The sequence below is a fragment of the Syzygium oleosum genome, unplaced genomic scaffold (genome assembly GCF_021117445.2).
Source record: "Syzygium oleosum isolate NSW1041296 unplaced genomic scaffold, Sole_v2.1 Sole_v2.07, whole genome shotgun sequence".
NCBI classification, from domain to species: domain Eukaryota; kingdom Viridiplantae; phylum Streptophyta; class Magnoliopsida; order Myrtales; family Myrtaceae; genus Syzygium; species Syzygium oleosum.
The window spans coordinates 12,384,576-12,403,384 of record NW_026607491.1 but is presented as its reverse complement, the minus strand read 5'-3'; the positions used below and the strand labels follow the sequence as shown (position 1 = coordinate 12,403,384).

General features: G+C 39.4%; 2 protein-coding genes across 2 annotated transcripts; both read left to right on the top strand.

Moving 5' to 3' along the window:
• Positions 1 to 3,276: 3,276 nt before the first annotated feature.
• LOC115671548 (cytosolic sulfotransferase 15-like) lies at positions 3,277 to 4,934 on the top strand. Its single transcript, XM_056313382.1, has 2 exons — positions 3,277 to 3,415; positions 3,884 to 4,934. Exons 1-2 carry the CDS (start codon positions 3,277 to 3,279, stop codon positions 4,891 to 4,893), a joined length of 1,149 nt encoding a protein of 382 aa, XP_056169357.1. The 3' UTR covers positions 4,894 to 4,934.
• Positions 4,935 to 13,418: 8,484 nt separating this feature from the next.
• Positions 13,419 to 14,790, top strand: LOC115672407 (cytosolic sulfotransferase 15-like). The gene has a single exon (XM_030594215.2). It carries the CDS (start codon positions 13,502 to 13,504, stop codon positions 14,510 to 14,512), a length of 1,011 nt encoding a protein of 336 aa, XP_030450075.1. The 5' UTR covers positions 13,419 to 13,501; the 3' UTR covers positions 14,513 to 14,790.
• The last annotated feature ends 4,019 nt before the right edge of the window (positions 14,791 to 18,809 follow it).

Genomic DNA, 18,809 nt, shown 5'->3' with positions numbered 1-18,809 from the left:
ACACATGATAGGATAAATGTTATCATATCCTGAATTTTAGCTTAACTACCAAACGCAAAGTATAAGGGGCATTCTTAACGATTGATTTTGGAAATTCTATATCCTGGTTGCCAAAATCCCACTCTTGAAATGTGTGGTCATCATTTCTCCATCACTTGATGGCACCATCTTCCTAGCATGGCCCTATTATAAGTTTTCAATTAAGGTGAATGATCCGATCTAATTGCGTAACACTATTTCATCACACTGGAAAATAATATCATGACAGCTAATTCATTTTTCCCCGCCTTAACTTTGAGTAGTCTACTCATCCAAATGCAAAATGCGTCATCAATTTTATCCTGATTTAATTCATGCCGGACATAAACTGTTGCGGAAGTCAAGCGATCGAATAATAAATTTGACAGATTAAGAAAATAAATTGGACACCAGATTTACGTGGTTCGGTCATAGTGACCTATATCCACGAGAAGAGGAGCAACGAATTCCATTATAGATCAAATAATACAATGGAGATTATAACCATACTCGAGTAACTCAAACACTGTAAGTGTTTTTCAAGCTCCAATTATATCCAATAACTCACGTAGTATTTAGCCCTACAATTCCTCGTGAAATGATCTCTCAATCTCACAAAGGAATTGACACAAATTCTTGCCACAAGAATTTAATCGACTACAACACACTCGGATATCTTCAGGGTGTAATTCACAAGTAGAAACTCCTCATTGATGCTCTTCACAAATAACATTCCCTTCTTATTTATAGGCAATAATTGGATTCAAATTAGGAAACATCTTTTTAGGAAATCTTTTTTCAATTAGAAAACCATTCAATTAGAAAACCTATTCAGAATAGAAAACTTACTTGTATTAGGAAACTTCTTTATTCATGCTCAAACTCGAGATATATTTTAACATAAACGATTACGTTCTTAGCCGAATGTTGTAAAGTCATGAAAGGAAACCAAGTGAATAATTTTTCGATTCATTGCGAATTCCATAATCTAATCGTGGATGGCCTAGTTTGACCATACATGAGAAGCAGACTTACTTTGATGCATGAAAGGGAGCTCATGATATGTACCGCCCAATCAGTACACAAAATGACCTGAAGTTCTGGTGTTTCAATCAAGTCCCACCGTATGACGTATGTCTGTCAGTCATAATAAACCAAAGCATGAGTCTTGTAGGATATGAACTGGTGCAGAAGTGGGGGAAGGAAAAAAAATTGAGGTATCCCACGAAAATGTGTTATCTCTTCAATATAGGCCTAAAGAGCTTATCTACAATCTTGATGGAACCTCAAATCTTAGTAGCTCCATAAATGTCACCTCTTGGGATAATTGTCTAAAAAGTCCTAAACCTACTGTACGGCAGCCATTTTAGTTCTAAACCCTTCAATTGTGTTAATTTAATCATAAACCCATTATTTTGATATTTGGCTGGAATGACTACATTAGCAAATCGTCTAAAGTTTTAGGTCTAAATTGGCAAATCATCAAAATATTTAGTACTAAATTGGCACAATTGAAAAGTTTAGAACTAAATTGATAAATCGTCAAAAGGTCTAAGACTAAATTGGCGTAATTGAAAGATTTGGGATTGAATTAGCCTCCGTACAATAGGTTTATGACTTTTTGGACAATTTTTCTGTCACCTCTTGGCTCTTAATATATATAACCAGAAATTGAGAGCGGTGTTTCGCCTGAAGAAGACACGACTCAAATCAATCCTAATAAACTACTGAATTTATGGATACGCCAATCATAAGTGAACCAGCTTGCAAATGAAGCACCTGCTAGTCCCCCTAAGAAAGGCCTTCTAGATTATGACAGTGCGTGAATCATGTGTTTGGTGCAATCGACATCGCCTGAGGGTCCGATTGAAGAGTTTCACCTAGCATCATATTAGAATTAATTTAGGCGTGCCTATAAGAAATTCATAGAAACAATTTGCAAGGAATCAATAGGGGGGTCTATCAATATTCACGTGCCTTTCGAAGGTATGCAATGTATTGAATGTCCCACCAACAATGGTTGGTTGGACTGCTGCTCTGTGATCGACAATAGTTTAACACTAAAGGACCCCAGCTTTTTTAATAGTTTTTCACTATTCCATTGCACCACTGGCTTTCTTTAGAGTGGAAGTGGTTGGTTGGACGATCTTGGCCTACAGTTTGCATCATTGATTGCACTGATAATCATCGGCCTAATTACATCAGTCATGTGCCTCACGATGTGGTTAGCCATATCATTTATTTTTCCTCAAGCAACCTCCTCACGGTTAACACTATATGGGAGTTTGGTGCGACTTCCCTCGTTTGCTCTTCAATGTGGCGTCTTGGGATGTCAACATTTCCCACACGGTTTTCTTCTGCCGATCGTGGAGCGGCTGAAGATTCAAAATGCACAACCCCTCACATGTTGGCAATGGATTGTCGCCAGCAGCATTGTCGATTGCCTATTGATCTAATTTTTGCCATGGCAATTTCCTCATATTAACAACAGAGGTCCTAACGGGCGTACTAAAAAAATATTTCACCCAAAAAGTAAAAGATTTTTCACCAAAAAAATTGATTTTGTTTTTCTTTTTTTATGAAAAGGGGTTCTTTGCCGATTTTTGGATGGAAAATCTGTACGGCTCATGTCAAAAGCAAGTAAAAGACAAGTAATGAAATTTAAAGAACTATAAAGTTGGAGAAGATAACGAAGGATTAAAACTGTAAGTAATAGTGTTATGGTATCAATGGTTGATTGATCGCCACTCCAAGAGTTCACTGTCAGTATTTATATCCCACTTAACAACAGTTACAAACAAATATTTATCACACTAATTACAATTTATGCTACACGTTCCCCGAGTTTTTAGCCGTGCTTTTTGTACTCTAGTAATTTTCATCCAAAACGAAGTTATAACTTCCAAGATCACCGAGATAACCAACTGTCACGTGGCCCTAGAACCGCCACTTGATATTGGAGTCGACACATCATTGCTGTCTTTTAACTCAAACACTCAGCAAAAAAACTGAAGTAGTGGACTAGTGATGAGCTTTGTCGACTGACAACGGTCTTCCTTGATAATCTACTCCATGTTCGTTGTCAATGACTTTACTGATGACCCGTCGATTCTTCAAGTCAATTGCCTTGATGATTAGTTGATTATCCTGACCAAACCTTAGTATAGGCAATTGAGTTCACCACTCATCAGTAATAAAGGTTGGCAATTTTCTAGTGCAAGCACTTCACAAAAAGAGAGGGTTCCTGGCTCCTAATCTATGCCTTCACAAAAATTTTTGGGTACCCAACCACCATCCTTCCAACAGAGGCACTTGAAAGCCAAAGACAAGGACATTGTTCTAGCCTCTCAGCCCAAAACAGGAACCACTTGGCTAAAAGCCCGTGTTCTCCACTTCAGTATCTCAAACTTGCCCTTGCTCACTTCCAATCCCCACGAACTTGTCTCTTTTTTGGAATTCACCTGGTATGCAAATAACAGGAAACCCAATCTCATGACTTCCCGGAACCAAGGTTGTTCTCCACTCCCGTTCCTTACCCATGCTTGCTGAATCCATCAAGCGATCGAATTGCCGCTTTCACACCCCAAAAAGGAAAATAAAAAAGTTGAAGTGGAAGACAACTCAAATCAAACCCAATCAACTGCTCAATTGAATATATGGAAATGACTCAACCAGCATGCTAATGATTAATGAAGCACCAGGGGGCCCCCCAAAGAAACGTGAATCCCATTAAGATTGATTAAGGCGCGTGCACCAAAAGTCAACTTTATCTCAACCATTAAATCATTAGGATCTTACGTGGGGCTCATTAGATCGTTTTTCTCTTGTAATTGGTGGTATGCGACAACTATAAAGCAGTGAAAAGAAAGAAATGAAAATCATCTAGTGTTTCGCACTGGAAACACCGTGGGAATGGGAGAAGGCGAGCAGCAGGCCATTGATGAGCTGATTGCTTCACTTCCCCAAGAGAAAGTTCCAAGCCTTCCTCCTTGTTGCCTTTTCCAAAACTTTTGGTGCCCGATCTTCGTGCTTCCTAATGTTGTCGCGTTCCAGAGGCACTTCAAGGCCAAAGACAAGGACATTGTTGTTGCCTCTGACCCCAAATCAGGGACCACCTGGCTAATGGCCATAGCATTCTCCATTGTCAATCGCTCCCAATTCGACATCTCAAACATGCCCTTGCTCACTTCAAGCCCCCATGAACTCATCCCTCGCTTTGAGTTTGACTTTTTCGTGCATAACTCGAGATTCGATCTTGATGACATGGAGGAACTGAGGCTCCTCTCTACGCACCTCCCTTATTCAAGCTTGCCGGAGTGTGTCAAGCGGTCGGACTGCCGGATCATTTACATCTGCCGGAACCCGTTGGACACCGTGCTTTCCTCTTGGCACTTCTACCTCCAGATGGCGCGATCGGAGGAGTGGCCGGAGGGGTCCTTGGAAGAGCATTTCGAGATCTATTGCCAAGGGAAAACACCGTTCGGGCCCTTTTGGGATCATATGGTGGGGTACTGGAGGGAGAGCTTGGAGAGGCCACACAAGGTGTTGTTTCTCAAGTATGAGGACTTGAAGGAAGATATCGTAGGACCCCTGAAGAAGGTGGCCGAGTTTGTGGGTCTTCCCTTCACTGAGGAGGAAGAGGAGAGAGGTGTGATTGAAGAGATAGCCAAAATGTGTAGCTTGAAGACCCTCAAGGACCTGGAGGTCAACAAATCCGGCAAATTATCTGGTAAATCCATCGAGAAGAGAAGCTTTTTTAGGAAAGGTGAGGTGGGTGATTGGGTTAACCATCTCACTCCTTCCATGGTGGATCGCCTAAATAGCATCATGCAAGAGAATTTGAGCCCCTTCGGGTTGGAGTTCAAATTATGTTGAGTGTTAATTACTTGCAGTTTCGCTATGTCCATCACTATAAATATATTAAAATTGGATGGATTTGCAGTCCTCCTTATTGGTGTACTATAGAGACCAAACAAGTATCTGATATTGTAAACTACTACAATCCCACACTTGATGTTAGTGAACGAGATCACAATCTGCTGTATAGCTCATCCAGGAGCACACTGAAACAAAGTCTGAACACCATCAATAGAATTACGAAACACTTAGACTACTCCCGCAAACAATAACTGGCACCCTGCCACTACAACCCTATGAGATACAAAGTTCGAGATTAATTGATCTAACCAGCAACATGAGTGACAGATAATCCACTTACTGGTAATCCATGTTTTTTTCTTTGTTTTTGAATATGATGGTCCTTTGAGAACTGAATAGGAAATTTGAAATTTGGGGATGAGAGAGACAACACTAAACTATCTTACTGCTGCTACGCCAAGGAGATGTAAAGAACCAACAGTTAAGACTCATTGAGCACATCACTCTACACTCGTGCTAAATCAAACTTGGGCATTCCCTAACCACAAACACGAAATCGGTCGAACCGTAAGTATTGAGCAGAAATACCCATGCAGGTCTAAAACTTGCTCATGCCCTACCAACACAACAGGCAACATTGGAGTCAGTCCCATCCGGCTTATTAAGTTGCCAATTAAGGCAAATGATCCGGTTTAAGTGCGTAATATCAATCCCCATAATGGAAAATCATATCATGAAACCCAATTCATTATTTTCCCGCCTCAACTTTGAGTAGTCTACTCTCAATTTTGTCCCGACATGGTTCATGCTGGACATAAATGATTATGATACAAACCGAACGTCGCAAAATCATGAAAAGCAACCTATCGAATCAATTTTCGATTTCTTGCGAATTCCCTAATCTAAAGTGGATGGCCTGGTTTGACCATTTGTGAGATGTGGACTTACTTTGATGTATGAAAGGTAGCTTGCAATATGGTAATTCTATAATGTTGTTTTTGTTAGTAACATTGTGCGACTACTAACCTGAACGACAAGTACATCAATGGTAATTTGCTAACAATGTAAACAACTTACGAACATCATGTGTGATAAATTATAGATTTTTTTAAAGAAATTTATAGCTAGAAACAAAACTCCGAGGTAAAATAATAACTTACTGGTGAAATTAAGATCTTAACACCGTAGATCCACTTACAAGGTTGTCAGTTGTCAGTTACAAGAGGAGCAAGAATTGTACGGATTTTGAAGAAATTTACTGTTAAAAAAAATAGGGTTAATACCACGAAAAACCCTAAACTGGTACACTTGTGACACATTTACCCCAAACTATTTTTTTGACCATAAAAAACCCCAAACTGGTACACCTGCGACAATTTTACCCCGAACATACCACAAAAAACCCCAAACTGGTACACATATGACAATTTTACCCCGAACTAATTTTTAATATTATTTTTAATTTTTTTGAATTTTTTATTCTTTTCTTTTCTTTTCTTTTCTTTTTCTTCAATTTCAACCTCTGGCCGGTCGCCAATCCGGCGACCGGCCAGAGGCGGAAGCCGGCGAGGGCCGCCCTCGGCAGCTGCTGGCGAGGGCTGCCCTCGCTCGACTCGGCAAGGGCGACCCTCGCCGGATCTAGCGAGGCGGCCCTCGCCGGCGTCGGCTGACCCGGATCCGGCGAGGCGACCCTCGCTGCGTCGGGCGAGGCTTCCACTCGCCGGGCGGGCGAGGGCTTCCTCGCTGCGTCGGGCGAGGGCCGCCCTCGCTGGACGGGGCGAGGGCTGTCCTCGCCGGCGCCGGCGAGGCGACCCTCGCCCGACTCGGCGAGGGCGATCTCGCTGCGTCGGCGGGCGACCTCGCCTACGTCGGGCAAGGGTCGCCCTTGCCTGGGCCGGCGAGGACGGCCCTCGCCGATGCCGGCGAGGGCGGCCCTCGCCGGCAGCGGACGAGGGAAGCCCTCGCCCGTTACCGGCGAGGGTCGGCCTCGCCGGATCTGGCGAGGACGGCCCTCGCCCGACGCCGGCGAGGGCGGCCCTCGCCCGACGCAGGCGAGGGAATCCCTCGCCCGATACCGGCGAGGGTCGCCCTCGCCGGATTTGGCGAGGACGGCCCTCGCCCGACGCCGGCGAGGGTGGCCCTCGCCGGCTTCCGCCTCTGGCCGGTCGCCGGACCGGCCACCGGCCAGAGGTTAAAGATGAAGAAAAAAAAATAAAAGGAAAAAAATAAATAAAATAAATAAAAATTCGAAAAAAATAAAAATAAAAATATTAAAATTTTAATTCAGGGTAAAATTGTCACATATGTACCAGTTTGGGGTTTTTTGTGGTAAGTTCAGGGTAAAATTGTCACAGGTGTACCAGTTTGGGGTTTTTGATGGTCAAAAAAATAGTTCAGGGTAAAATTGTCATAGGTGTACCAGTTTGGGGTTTTTTATGGTCAAAAAAATAATTTGGGGTAAATGTGTCACAAGTGTACCAGTTTAGGGTTTTTCGTGGTATTAACCCAAAAAAATATTTGCCGGTGTAAGCAGTAACTTGCAATAAAATTTATTAACTTACCGATATAGGTCTGTCTATAAGTTAATTAGTTACCAACAAGGTAAGGAATTTGTCATTTCAAAATAACATCGAATTTAGTACTCTACTAATGAAACAAGCAACTTACTACCCGTTTTACTGTAGTAAGTTGCGAACAATTTGAGGTATTTACTAACACCAAATTAAACAGTGAATTATTAAACTTTCAAGAAATCTAGCATTGAAAGTAGAACCCTACAACTGAAGTTAGTAGGGTAACAGACAAATTAGTAACTCAACATGCTAGTGTATGCTTGCTCTTTGGATAGTTGGTTACTGACCAAGTAAGGAAATTACTAACGTCTAAATTTTGAGTCAATAATAAGTTAATAGACTGTTTACAAATTTGCCATTCTAATTAAATCTTACAGCTAAAGTTAGTAACTCACCAATCGAATTAGTGACTTCCCAATAATACATGCTTGCTTTTTGGGAAGTAACTTACCAACGAAGTAAGGAAATTACCAATGTCTAATGCAAGAGCAAGATATCAAGCTAATTATTTTTTGGGTCATTGCAAACGAGATATTACTAGTGAAATAGTTATATACAAACGACTAATCAACTAGCTTAACACTTTGAACAAAAAAAAAACACTAGCTTAACACTACTTGTGATACTTAATACCAGTTCGTAACACATTGTCACACCCCAAATCCTACAGGAATAGCGGTAGTGACAGGATTCAGGGTGTGAAACGCCAATCCTTTTCTTCACCTGAAGGACGCAACTTCAAATCATATAAAAAAAAAAAATCCAACTCCCAAAAGCCCCCATCGATATCGCTCGCGCTCTATTGGCCGCTAATAGAGGAACCTAAAAAGATTGGGAATAAAAGGGGAGGAGCAACCACATCTCAGTGTGTCACGCCTCGAATCCTACGAGCTCATAACATCTCGCTAGGTCAATAAGAATACGACGTCCAAGGCCTCGTCACCGACCCAAATGAATCACTAACGATTAAGCACATGTGAAAGCGAATTAAAACACCCAAACAACATTTAATGAACGGGATAGCAAAGGAGACATCAAAAGCATAAAGCAAGAAACCACTTTTATAAACATATAATTAATTACAAAAGGAATAATATACAAGCCTAACTAGGGACCACGACTACGGACCATGCTCAAGCAAAAAGGATCGAGTGGTTGGGTTAGCTTAACTTTTCTACCAAAAGAGGGCGCTCCATAAAGACGGGGTGACTAAGCCTATCGTCAATCATTGCGGTACCCCGGAGGCGTCCCCGAATCCTCCATGTCGTCATACGGCTCAGGATTCGACTCCTCAGGACTGTTGTCAGGATCGATGACGGCCCTGTCGGGAGAATCTATCTCCATGGGGTCTCACTCCCCTACACCATCATCAGAGGAACATCAAATCCTCGAAGTGAACCATGCAACTCATCCCCATCTCGATAAAACTGATAAAGTTTCTTCAAAAAACAATCATAGAAAATCAGAAAAATCATAGAACAGAACAACATCAATCAGGAAATCACATAAAAGAATATAAAGTCATTATTCCGGATTTTGATCCAATCTTACAAAGTGATTTTCACCTAGCAAACAAAATTCGATTCAAGCATACAACCTATCAAATTGAAGCTCAGGAAGTACAAATCAAATCTCTAGTTGAACACTTTTTCAGATTCCAACATTTTTGAGCTTGAATCAGTACTGGAAGCATGCAGGTTCTTCAGTACACGATTTCACGGAATAGGATTTAAGAGCGCCTATCTTGTTCAATGAAATTGCTGAGCTCAAACGAGCTATTTAGGCCATCAAGGAACTCTAGAATGGTGCCAAAAATAGCTCCTGATATCTACGTCACAACACAAGACAACCAAAGTGAGATGGTGATCCGACGACAAAGAACAAACAAGAAGTAAAAATGAGCTTAAAATGGAACTTCAGTGGCTTTTCCGACAGAGGCCGGCCACCACGGTCTCAGGGAGCCTCCGGGGGACGTCGGAGGTGTGGTGATCCACCGGAGATCGGCCGGCGTGGGCGGTAGAGAGCCCCGGCCGAGAGAGAGAGAGAGAGAGAGAGAGAGAGAGAGAGAGAGAGAGAGAGTTTAGTGAGAGAAAGTAAATCTGAAAAATGGGACCCTCTTGATTTTTGGAGGGAAAAGCTTATATATCCCCTAAGTTTAAATGCTAGCCCTTGGATTGATCAAATAGCTCAAATTACTTTCTTAAGAGTTCAGAATATTTCTTAAGGGCTAAGGATAGATGACATGACACAATGGATGCTTATGATGCACTCTTAATGGATGGCCATGATTGTTTGCTTAATCCCTAAGAAAATTTGCTTATCCTTTAAAAAAATTGGTTAAAATTTGATTATATAGTCATTTTTGTAATTTCACTAGAGGTATTTTAGTAATTTTAGGCACAAAGGGACCGATTGGCCTTGACTGGTAGGAATGGACCACCGACCGCCCAAATTTTGGCTGAGAAACAGCCGGCTCGATCAGGCCTATTCAATTCCGGTCAAACCGGGTTGAACCGGTTCGGTTCTTAACTCAATTTTGCTCCAATTTCATGTAATTTCATCCATATCATGATTGATTGACCCAATTGAATTGAATTTGATTAAATTGGATGGAACCAATTTGAAATATAAGTACAAATTGATTAAATTTGACTTGTTGGCCCAATTGTTCTTTAATTTGAGTTAAATTGAATTGCCAAGTTAGACTAATGAACTTAATTGGAGTCCAATTGGCCAAATTGAACTTCAATTCATCAAATTGGATGTTAATCTACAATGGGTCAAGTTGAATTGCACTAATTGGACCAATTACTCTTGGATTTTTCAATCATTGGATCACTAGATTGGTCAAATTGACTCAAATTCATATGAATTTTTCAAAATTGATTTCGAATTTGAGTTGTATATAGGAAATTAGGCTCATCTGTGGCTTAATTGCGCAAATCATAAACAACAGATCAGAACCCCTGATTATGGCTCAAATTGGGGGCTTTCACTCTTGGCTTGGAATTCTAAGATTGATTTGAAATTTGAATGTAATATGACCTCTAGATCAAATGTCATGAAGGAAACTATCCTAAAAAATGAATAGAAATGAAGTAATTTCATTTTTTATCGATTTTAACCAAATTTCGTAAATTGGGGAAAAGTTTATTCTAAACCGATTTTTATAAAATTGATGATGCCAAAGTAAAATGAAACTGAAAATGAGATGATTTAGGGTTTTTGAATTTTTTTCAATTTTTTGAATAAAGTGTTGACCAAAAGTCAACATTTTAGTGATTTGTCACCAAAATGCCAATTAATTGGTCAAACTTTGAATTTTTTTGAAAATTGATAACGCAAAAGTTAAATTGACATTATTTTGGGATTTTTTTGTGTAAAAAATCAAATTTTAACTTTGGGTTGACTTTTAGTCAAAGTTTAACAAAAAAAAAGCCAACTCAAAAGTCAATTTTTTTGACTTTTTGAAATTGAAATGCAAAAAGCTAGAAAATAAGAGGCTAATGCTAATTCAAATGCTAAATGACTCTTTTTTTTATATTGAGAATCGGGTTCTATCGCGATTAGAAACCCTAATCTCAAGTTTTACATTTCAAGACGTATCAGCTAAAAATCAAGTGTCAACACAAACCAGCTTGCAAAAGAAAGGTTTTCATTATTATTTAATGGGAAAAATCACAATCCATTTGGCAAAACAACATAATGGTGATTTTGTAATGCGGTGGTGCTAGTAAAATTTTGTAACTGGTAACCTATTCGATAGGTACATCCTGAAAAACCCAGCCTGTTTTTATCCATTATTTCGGTGGTAAAAACTTATAAACTACTTTCCGCGCCCACTTGTTTGATTATAATGCACTTTGTGATCTACTCCTACATATATTACATTTGAGGATGTTAAACATGTAACTCCACGAGGATGTCGCTATCAACTTGACTTCACTACTTGCGAAATTTTAAAGCATCTTCGTGATATGCTGCCAGATATGAGAGTGGTAAAATCCGTATGCCATTGATCAGGTACGAAGTACTTGCCCAGCCCACTTGTAAGACTTCGAAGCATTTGCTTTTCTTACTACTCTAGTAGTAAAACCTTAATTAACTGCCAAATGTGGGGTGACAATGTCATTATCTTGTTGGTAATTGACGGGCTCACTTATTAAATCTAAAATTACTTGGTACTCTACTATTGGATACAAAGAATTTTACTAGGAATTTGTATTTGCAAAATAGTTATTTTGTTCATAAGTGAAGCCGTTAACCAATACTACAAGTAAAGTACATAAGCAATTCGTAATCTACTAGTAGAAATATGCTCCCACTTGTAAAAGCGAATGGTTGTTTGTAATTTAAAGGGTAATTCAACCAAATAGAGCGATTATTTCATTAGTGTATGTCACTAACTTATAGAGGCAAAAGTGTCAAAAAAGTCCTAAACCTTTTGCATTTGTGGCAATTGAGTCCTAAACCTTTTTCTTTTTTGTGCCAATTCAGTCCTAAACCTTTTGCATTTGTGCCAATTGAGTCCTAAACCTTTTTTTGGTGCCAATTGAGTCATAAACCTTTTATATTGATGCCAATTCAGTCTTAAACCTTTTGCATTGGTTCCAATTGAGTCCTAAACCTTTTTTTGGTACCAATTGAGTCCTAAACCTTTTGCATTTGTGCCAATTTAGTCTTAAACCTTTTTTAGCTAAATTAACCGGAAGGACTGAATTGGCACCAATACAAAAGGTTTAGGACTGAATTGGCATCAAAAAAAAGGTTTAGGACTCAATTGGCACCAATGCAAAAGGTTTAGGACTGAATTGGCACCAATACAAAAGATTTAGGACTGAATTAGCACAAAAAAAATGGTTTAGGACTCAATTGGCACCAATGCAAAAGGTTTAGGACTGAATTAATACCAAAAAAAGGTTTAGGACTAAATTGGCATCAATGCAAAAGATTTAGGACTTTTTTGATATTTTTCCCAACTTATAGATGTTGGTGCTCGTGAAATTCAAATAATGTAAATACTCTACTAAGAATTTTTAACGGTTTAATAGTTATTTTTTTTCTAAGTTACAACTGCTAATTAACCAAGACACTAGTAAAGTAAGCAATTCGTAATCTGCCAACGGAAAAAATGCGCCCACTTGTGAAAAAGAACCATTTTTCCTATTCTGCAAGGGTATTTCAACCAAATAAATCGATTGTTTTCTTAGTAAGTTACTGCTAAATTCAATGTTGCTACTTGTAAAGTCAAAACAGTGTTAATAATCTACTGAAATAGTGCTAAAATACTTATTTTTTGCATAACTTACAACCATTCACCGACATTACTAGTAAAGCATTATGTAACTCAGTAATCTACCAGCAAAAATACGTGCCACTTGTAAAAGCAAACGATTGTTCGTATTGTAGGAGGGTATTTCAACTTGGTAAAATTGATTATTGGTTAGTATGATACAAATAAACGTCATTACTCGTCAAATCTCGTGACAATGTTAATAATCTGTTAAGAATTTATAGTAGTGAAATATTTATTTAGCTCCTAAGTTATCAGTTAACCAACACTAACAGCAAAGTAGGTAAATCAATTCGTAAATCTTGTAGCGGAAAAACGCATGCACTTGTAAAATTTAAAACAATTGGTAATGTATTATTAAATTTGAGGACGTTAAAATTGATATTTCATTATTAACTGGCTAGTCACTTTTTACTTACCAACAATATTTCAAATTCACTATCGGTTATTCGAATTTACCATGCACAGAATAAATTTCTGTTCCGTGGCGCACACAATGTTTAGAAATGTGCATTACAATGTTAATCATGTGTTTAGTGCCCTCTTTGACGTCACCTTAGCCGACAAAAGTGTTTCGCCGAATATCATGCAATAATTGAGCCCAGAATAATTAGGGGTTTGTGATCATTCTTCGCCTGTATAAAGCAGCGAAAAAAAAATGAAAAGCTAACGCCCACTAGCTACAAAAAGATTAGTGCTTCACATTCATCTGCCTGTTTCCATTCTTACTCAAACATCAATGGCACTCCAGCAACTTTCTTCGCAGTCCGCCATCGTAGGTACCGAAGAACATGACCAGGAGGCCATTGACGAACTAATTGCTTCACTGCCCCAATGGAAAGGCGTATTTCGTCCTTTCCAGTCCCTCTACCAAAACTTTTGGTGCCCGACCTATGCGCTTCCCAACGTGATCGCGTTCCAGCGGCACTTCCAAGCCAAACACAAGGACATTGTCCTGGCCTCTCAGCCCAAATCAGGGACCACCTGGCTAATGGCCCTAGTGTTCTCCGTTGTTAACCGCTCCCGCTTCAGCATCTCCAACACGCCCTTGCTCACTTCGAACCCCCATGATCTCGTCCCTAGCTTCGAGTTCCAGCAGTTCGGAAGGAACCCAAGGCCCGACCTTGATGGGATGGCGGAGCTGAGGCTCTTTGCAACGCACATCCCTTACCCATCCTTGCCGGAGTGCGTCAAACAGTCGGACTGCCGGATCATTTACATATGCCGGAACCCATTGGACGCCGTGGTTTCCTCTTGGCACTTCTACCTCGAGACAGCGCGGTCGAAGGAGCAGCCAGAGTGGTCTTTGGAAGAGCACTTCGAGATCTATTGCCAAGGGAAAATATCTTTTGGGCCCTTTTGGAATCAAATGATGGGCTATTGGAAGGAGAGCTTGGAGAGGCCATACAAGGTGTTGTTCCTCAAGTATGAGGACTTGAAGGAAGATATTGTGGGACAGCTGAAGAAGGTGGCCGAGTTTGTGGGGCTTCCCTTTACTGAGGAGGAAGAGGAGGGGCGTATGATTGAAGAGATAGCCAAAATGTGTAGCTTAAAGACCCTCAAGGACCTGGAGGTCAACAAGTCCGGCAAATTACAAGGGATGAATATCAAGGTTGAGAACAGAAGCTTTTTCAGGAAAGGCGAGGTGGGTGATTGGGTTAACCATCTCACTCCTTCCATGGTGAACCGTCTCAATAGCATCATCCAAGAGAAGATGAGCCCTTTTGGCTTGGAGTTCAAAACATGTTGAACATGTTTGTTGCTTTCGAACCCTTCTTTCTCTATGTACAAACAGAAATAAATGAAATCAAATTCGAATGGTTTTGCAGTCGGCTTTTCTTGTCTTGCTTCTCCTCGTTATTTGGTTGGTGTAGAGAAAGAAAAGGTACAATTCCCGATTGAAGAAACCTTGAGTTTCTCTGCGCTAATGACCAAACATGTAGGGATGGAAGCTGATGAGTTGCATTCTTTTCTTTGGTTAAATCATTCTTGATCTGCAATCTGAATATATAAACTGCTGAATTCTACTTCTTGTGTCCCAAAGTTACACCATTGACCAACGAAGAATTGCGGATATTCGACAAACAATAATCCCAATACATGAGTATGAAGAGTTCAACTGCTCGGTTTAAAAAAACAAAAATTTATCGGTACCGGTAAATCAATGAAAAAGTTAATAAGTGTCAAAAAAAACTGTGGGTCAAAAAAGGTATCGATCACCCATTTTTAGGTAATTTCTTTGTAATTAACCGACAATATTATTGAATTACAATTTATTTATTTTTTTATAGTTTACAAATTAAGAATTTTTCTTATCTTTTACCAGCTTTTATTTGTTTTTCTTACCAACGGCTTAAATTTACAAACTCTTATATGGGTTTACTAATCTTTATCTAATTGACATACTAATTATTGAGTCACTTTTCAATATTTATATGATTTTTTTTTATTTATTGACATTTGTTATCATTTATCATCTCCTTAATATATCCTCTCTTATATAAATTTACCAACATTTATTTATGTGGTTTATCGGCCTTTCTCCTATTAGACTACCACCTAAGTTTAGTTCACTAATTCTCGTTTGAGTTGCTTACCAACATTTATTTGGTTTTTCATTTTGAAAGTTTAAAACTTACTACTGAGTTACCAACTTCCGTTTGTCTTTATTACCAACACGCTTTATAAACCAACTCTTTTTAGTAATAATCAACCCTTATTAGAGCGATTACCATCTTCTATCCAATTAAATTATCAATTAATTTTGCGCCACCGGCCTTTAATTTTTTTTTTAAAATTACTAACTTGTCTTTTACTGACTTTCTTACCAACGCCTTAAATTACTAATTTTTATATGAGCTAACTTCCCGACTTTTCTCCTATTAAGTAATTAACTAGTCTTGGAGAAACAACTTTCATTTCAGTTACGTATCAATTGTATTTTTTTTTTATCAATTTTCCTTATCGTTTAGCAACTAGATGGAGAGTCGGCCGGGAGTGATCTGTGGAAGAGCATTGGGAGGCCTTTTGTGAAGGGAAAACAGGGCGTTGTTCTTGACGTAGAAGGACTTGAAGGAAGATGTTGTGGGACACCTGAAGAAGGTGGCCAAGTTTGTGGGGCTTCTGCAGACTCTGCTTGAGATGCCACCGATCCTCACTCTTTCTCTACGCAGGAAGAGGAGGGAGGTGTGACTGAGGAGATAGCCGAGATGTGCAGCATGAAGAACTTAAGGGCCCGGAGGCCAACTAGAACAGCAAGTTTTCGTCGACCTTCAAGGACAGTAAAGCTTGTCTAGGAAGCGCGAGGTGGGCGACTGGGTCGACCATCTGAGTCCTTCCACGGCGGACCGCCTAAATAGCATCGCGGAAGACGAAATGAGTCCTCTTGGGTTACAATTCAAAGACATGCTCATGCTAAGACAGTTCCCTTCGACTTCAACACCGCTCATTCCATTCCCAGTTCTCACGTTGTTCTCTGTCCGGACTTGGATTTGAATTGAGAACCCTCCATCTTTTCAGATCCAGATGATGTTACAAGATTTTCTTGAACTTAGTTGGATCTTTCCCCTGGAGCAGGGTTCCAACTTCTGTGCACAACTTGAACTTCTTTTTGCGATCTACATCATCTTCAATTTATTAAAGTAAGAGGAACAAATCAAGAGGAGAATAAATAAATGATAAAGACCATGTAGATCACAACAACCTTACAACCAACATAAGCGTTCGGCTAAGCATCTGGTAATGGTAGTCTATCGCCTTCTTCATTTGGCATCTACGTTATATCAGTTAGGAAATTTAATTAATTTACTATTTTTCAGGAAATAGCAGCACTTGAGAATAGCTCATTCAAGAACCAAAAAAAAAAAAAAAGGGGAGAACATTAGTAGATAGCTTACAAGTACCGCTCGAGCTACGTGAGATAACACGAGACAACGGAACCCATTTGCTGACGGCGACGTAGAAAGAATGAATCTAATTATCAGCAGTGGTCGCCTGCCAGTTAGAACAAATAGGGTAGGTTTGACAGGCGAATGCGATTGATTTAGATTATATTTTCTCTTCTTCATTTTCGCAGGAAATCAAAGGCAATGTATTTGCAGAGATTGACCCCAAAAATTAATACATAGATAGTGGTGGGCTCGAAGTCCTTCTATTGGACCAAGGCCCGAGAAAGTGAATGGTTGCTGGCCCGTATTGTAGCCCATCAGAGTTAGCTCAGTTAGGGACGGCGACAGGTCGAATTGAATCAAGTCTTGATATTCCATATTTCCAACTAACCATATTACTGAAATATACCCTTATGTTTTTTTTTAAATATACGAAGCTATTTAGTTCATTATACTACTCCAATTTCGAATCATTATTTCAATTTATTGGAAGTGTCTGGAAAATGGAATAAGTAATCGAGTTTCTTTTGGAGTTTCCATTGGCCTAATCAAAGAGGTTCAAACCCATCCAAGTTTGGGATGAGTTCAAATTGTATTCGGCACTAGACAATGCCCAGGCCTAGAAATCATTATTTAAGGCTGCTCACAAAATGATTGAGAAGTTGTAGGATGATCTATATAAGATCGATGAAACGGGACGTAAGAAGTGAATTGCTTGCTTAGGCCCGTTTTGTCTCTCCTACGTGGTGCTAATATTAACTAAAGCACTACAACGACGTTGTTTTAGTCCAAATCCTAATTTTTACACCAAATCTCAATTAAATTAAAATAAAAAAGTCCAAAAGTTTTTTAAAAGAAAAAGACAAACTAAAAAACCAAAAAAATGGCCTACAACCTCACCTGGTGGGTCGACACAATTGCCAAAAAGGGACTACGGTGTTGGGGCTAACGATACCACCTAGAGGGGGGTGAATGGCTTAAATAAAGATTATGACAAACTTTTGCGAAAATGAATAACCAATCCTAGGAAATCAGCTGAGAGTGATAATATCAAGTGAGTGTGATGCAATCAGTAAAATATAGATGATAAAAAGCAAGTAAAGATAGTATATAGCAAATTATAACAGTTCAGCTTTATCCCCAAGTTTATATCCGATCTCCAAATTAAGACGCACAATGCGGGCTGCAATCCACTAATAATCATCAAGATAAGTTATAACCAAAAAATATTGATCCTATTAATGATAGATCACACTATCAAGACTCACATACTGCTATCTTTCGTGTACACTTAATCTTATCATGATTACAGAGTAGCAAGAACCCTACACTGGAAATTTCAATTGAACAGATCCCACTATTGATCAGTAGAGAGAACAACAATAGGTGATGGCTTTCTCTATTTTTCGTCCAACCTTTTGAGCTTCAGTGATCCTCCTTTATATAGACATCTTCAATCTTCCTATTAGAGATAGTCTCGAGGAGCAAAGACCCGTTGAGAGTCGTTAGAAGCTGTTTGTCCAAGAATGGGATTGCCCACACAATCTTTTTCCTGGACATCAGCATGATTTCCCAAAATGAAGTCGGCTCATTCTGTCACATTGTCGGGTACTTTGACAATCTGACCAAAGCTATCAACTACTCTCTGACGATTTTTGGTTCTTCTATTGTGGTGTTTCTAGCTTCCAATGGCCATAATCTTTGTCTCTCATGATCATCTTTGATGAACATATCAACAACATCACCAATGACTCGATATCAGTACACATCCATGCTCATAATTAGCAAGTGCACATTATCACCAATCTCTTGATGTTATCCACGAACAAACCGTAAGAATAACTTGTGATTCTACTTCCAATAATACTTCTGAGTATATCAGCTTCCAAAAACTCCAGAGATTGGCCATGGTCCTTCCAAATCCTTAACACCTCGTCGTGTCTGACTTGTTCACCTCTGGTCGAAATCTACATCGTTGTAGCTAGTCTTCGTTGAGCTTTGCAAGCAATCATGACATCACAATCTTTCAAATATCACAATGAATATTTGCATATACCATAATAGATATTACACCAAGTATGGTTTTGGAATCATCAAAATTTCATAGGGATGTTTTCCAATATATGGGGGTTGCCGAGTCTCGGCGATGGCCAATGACAC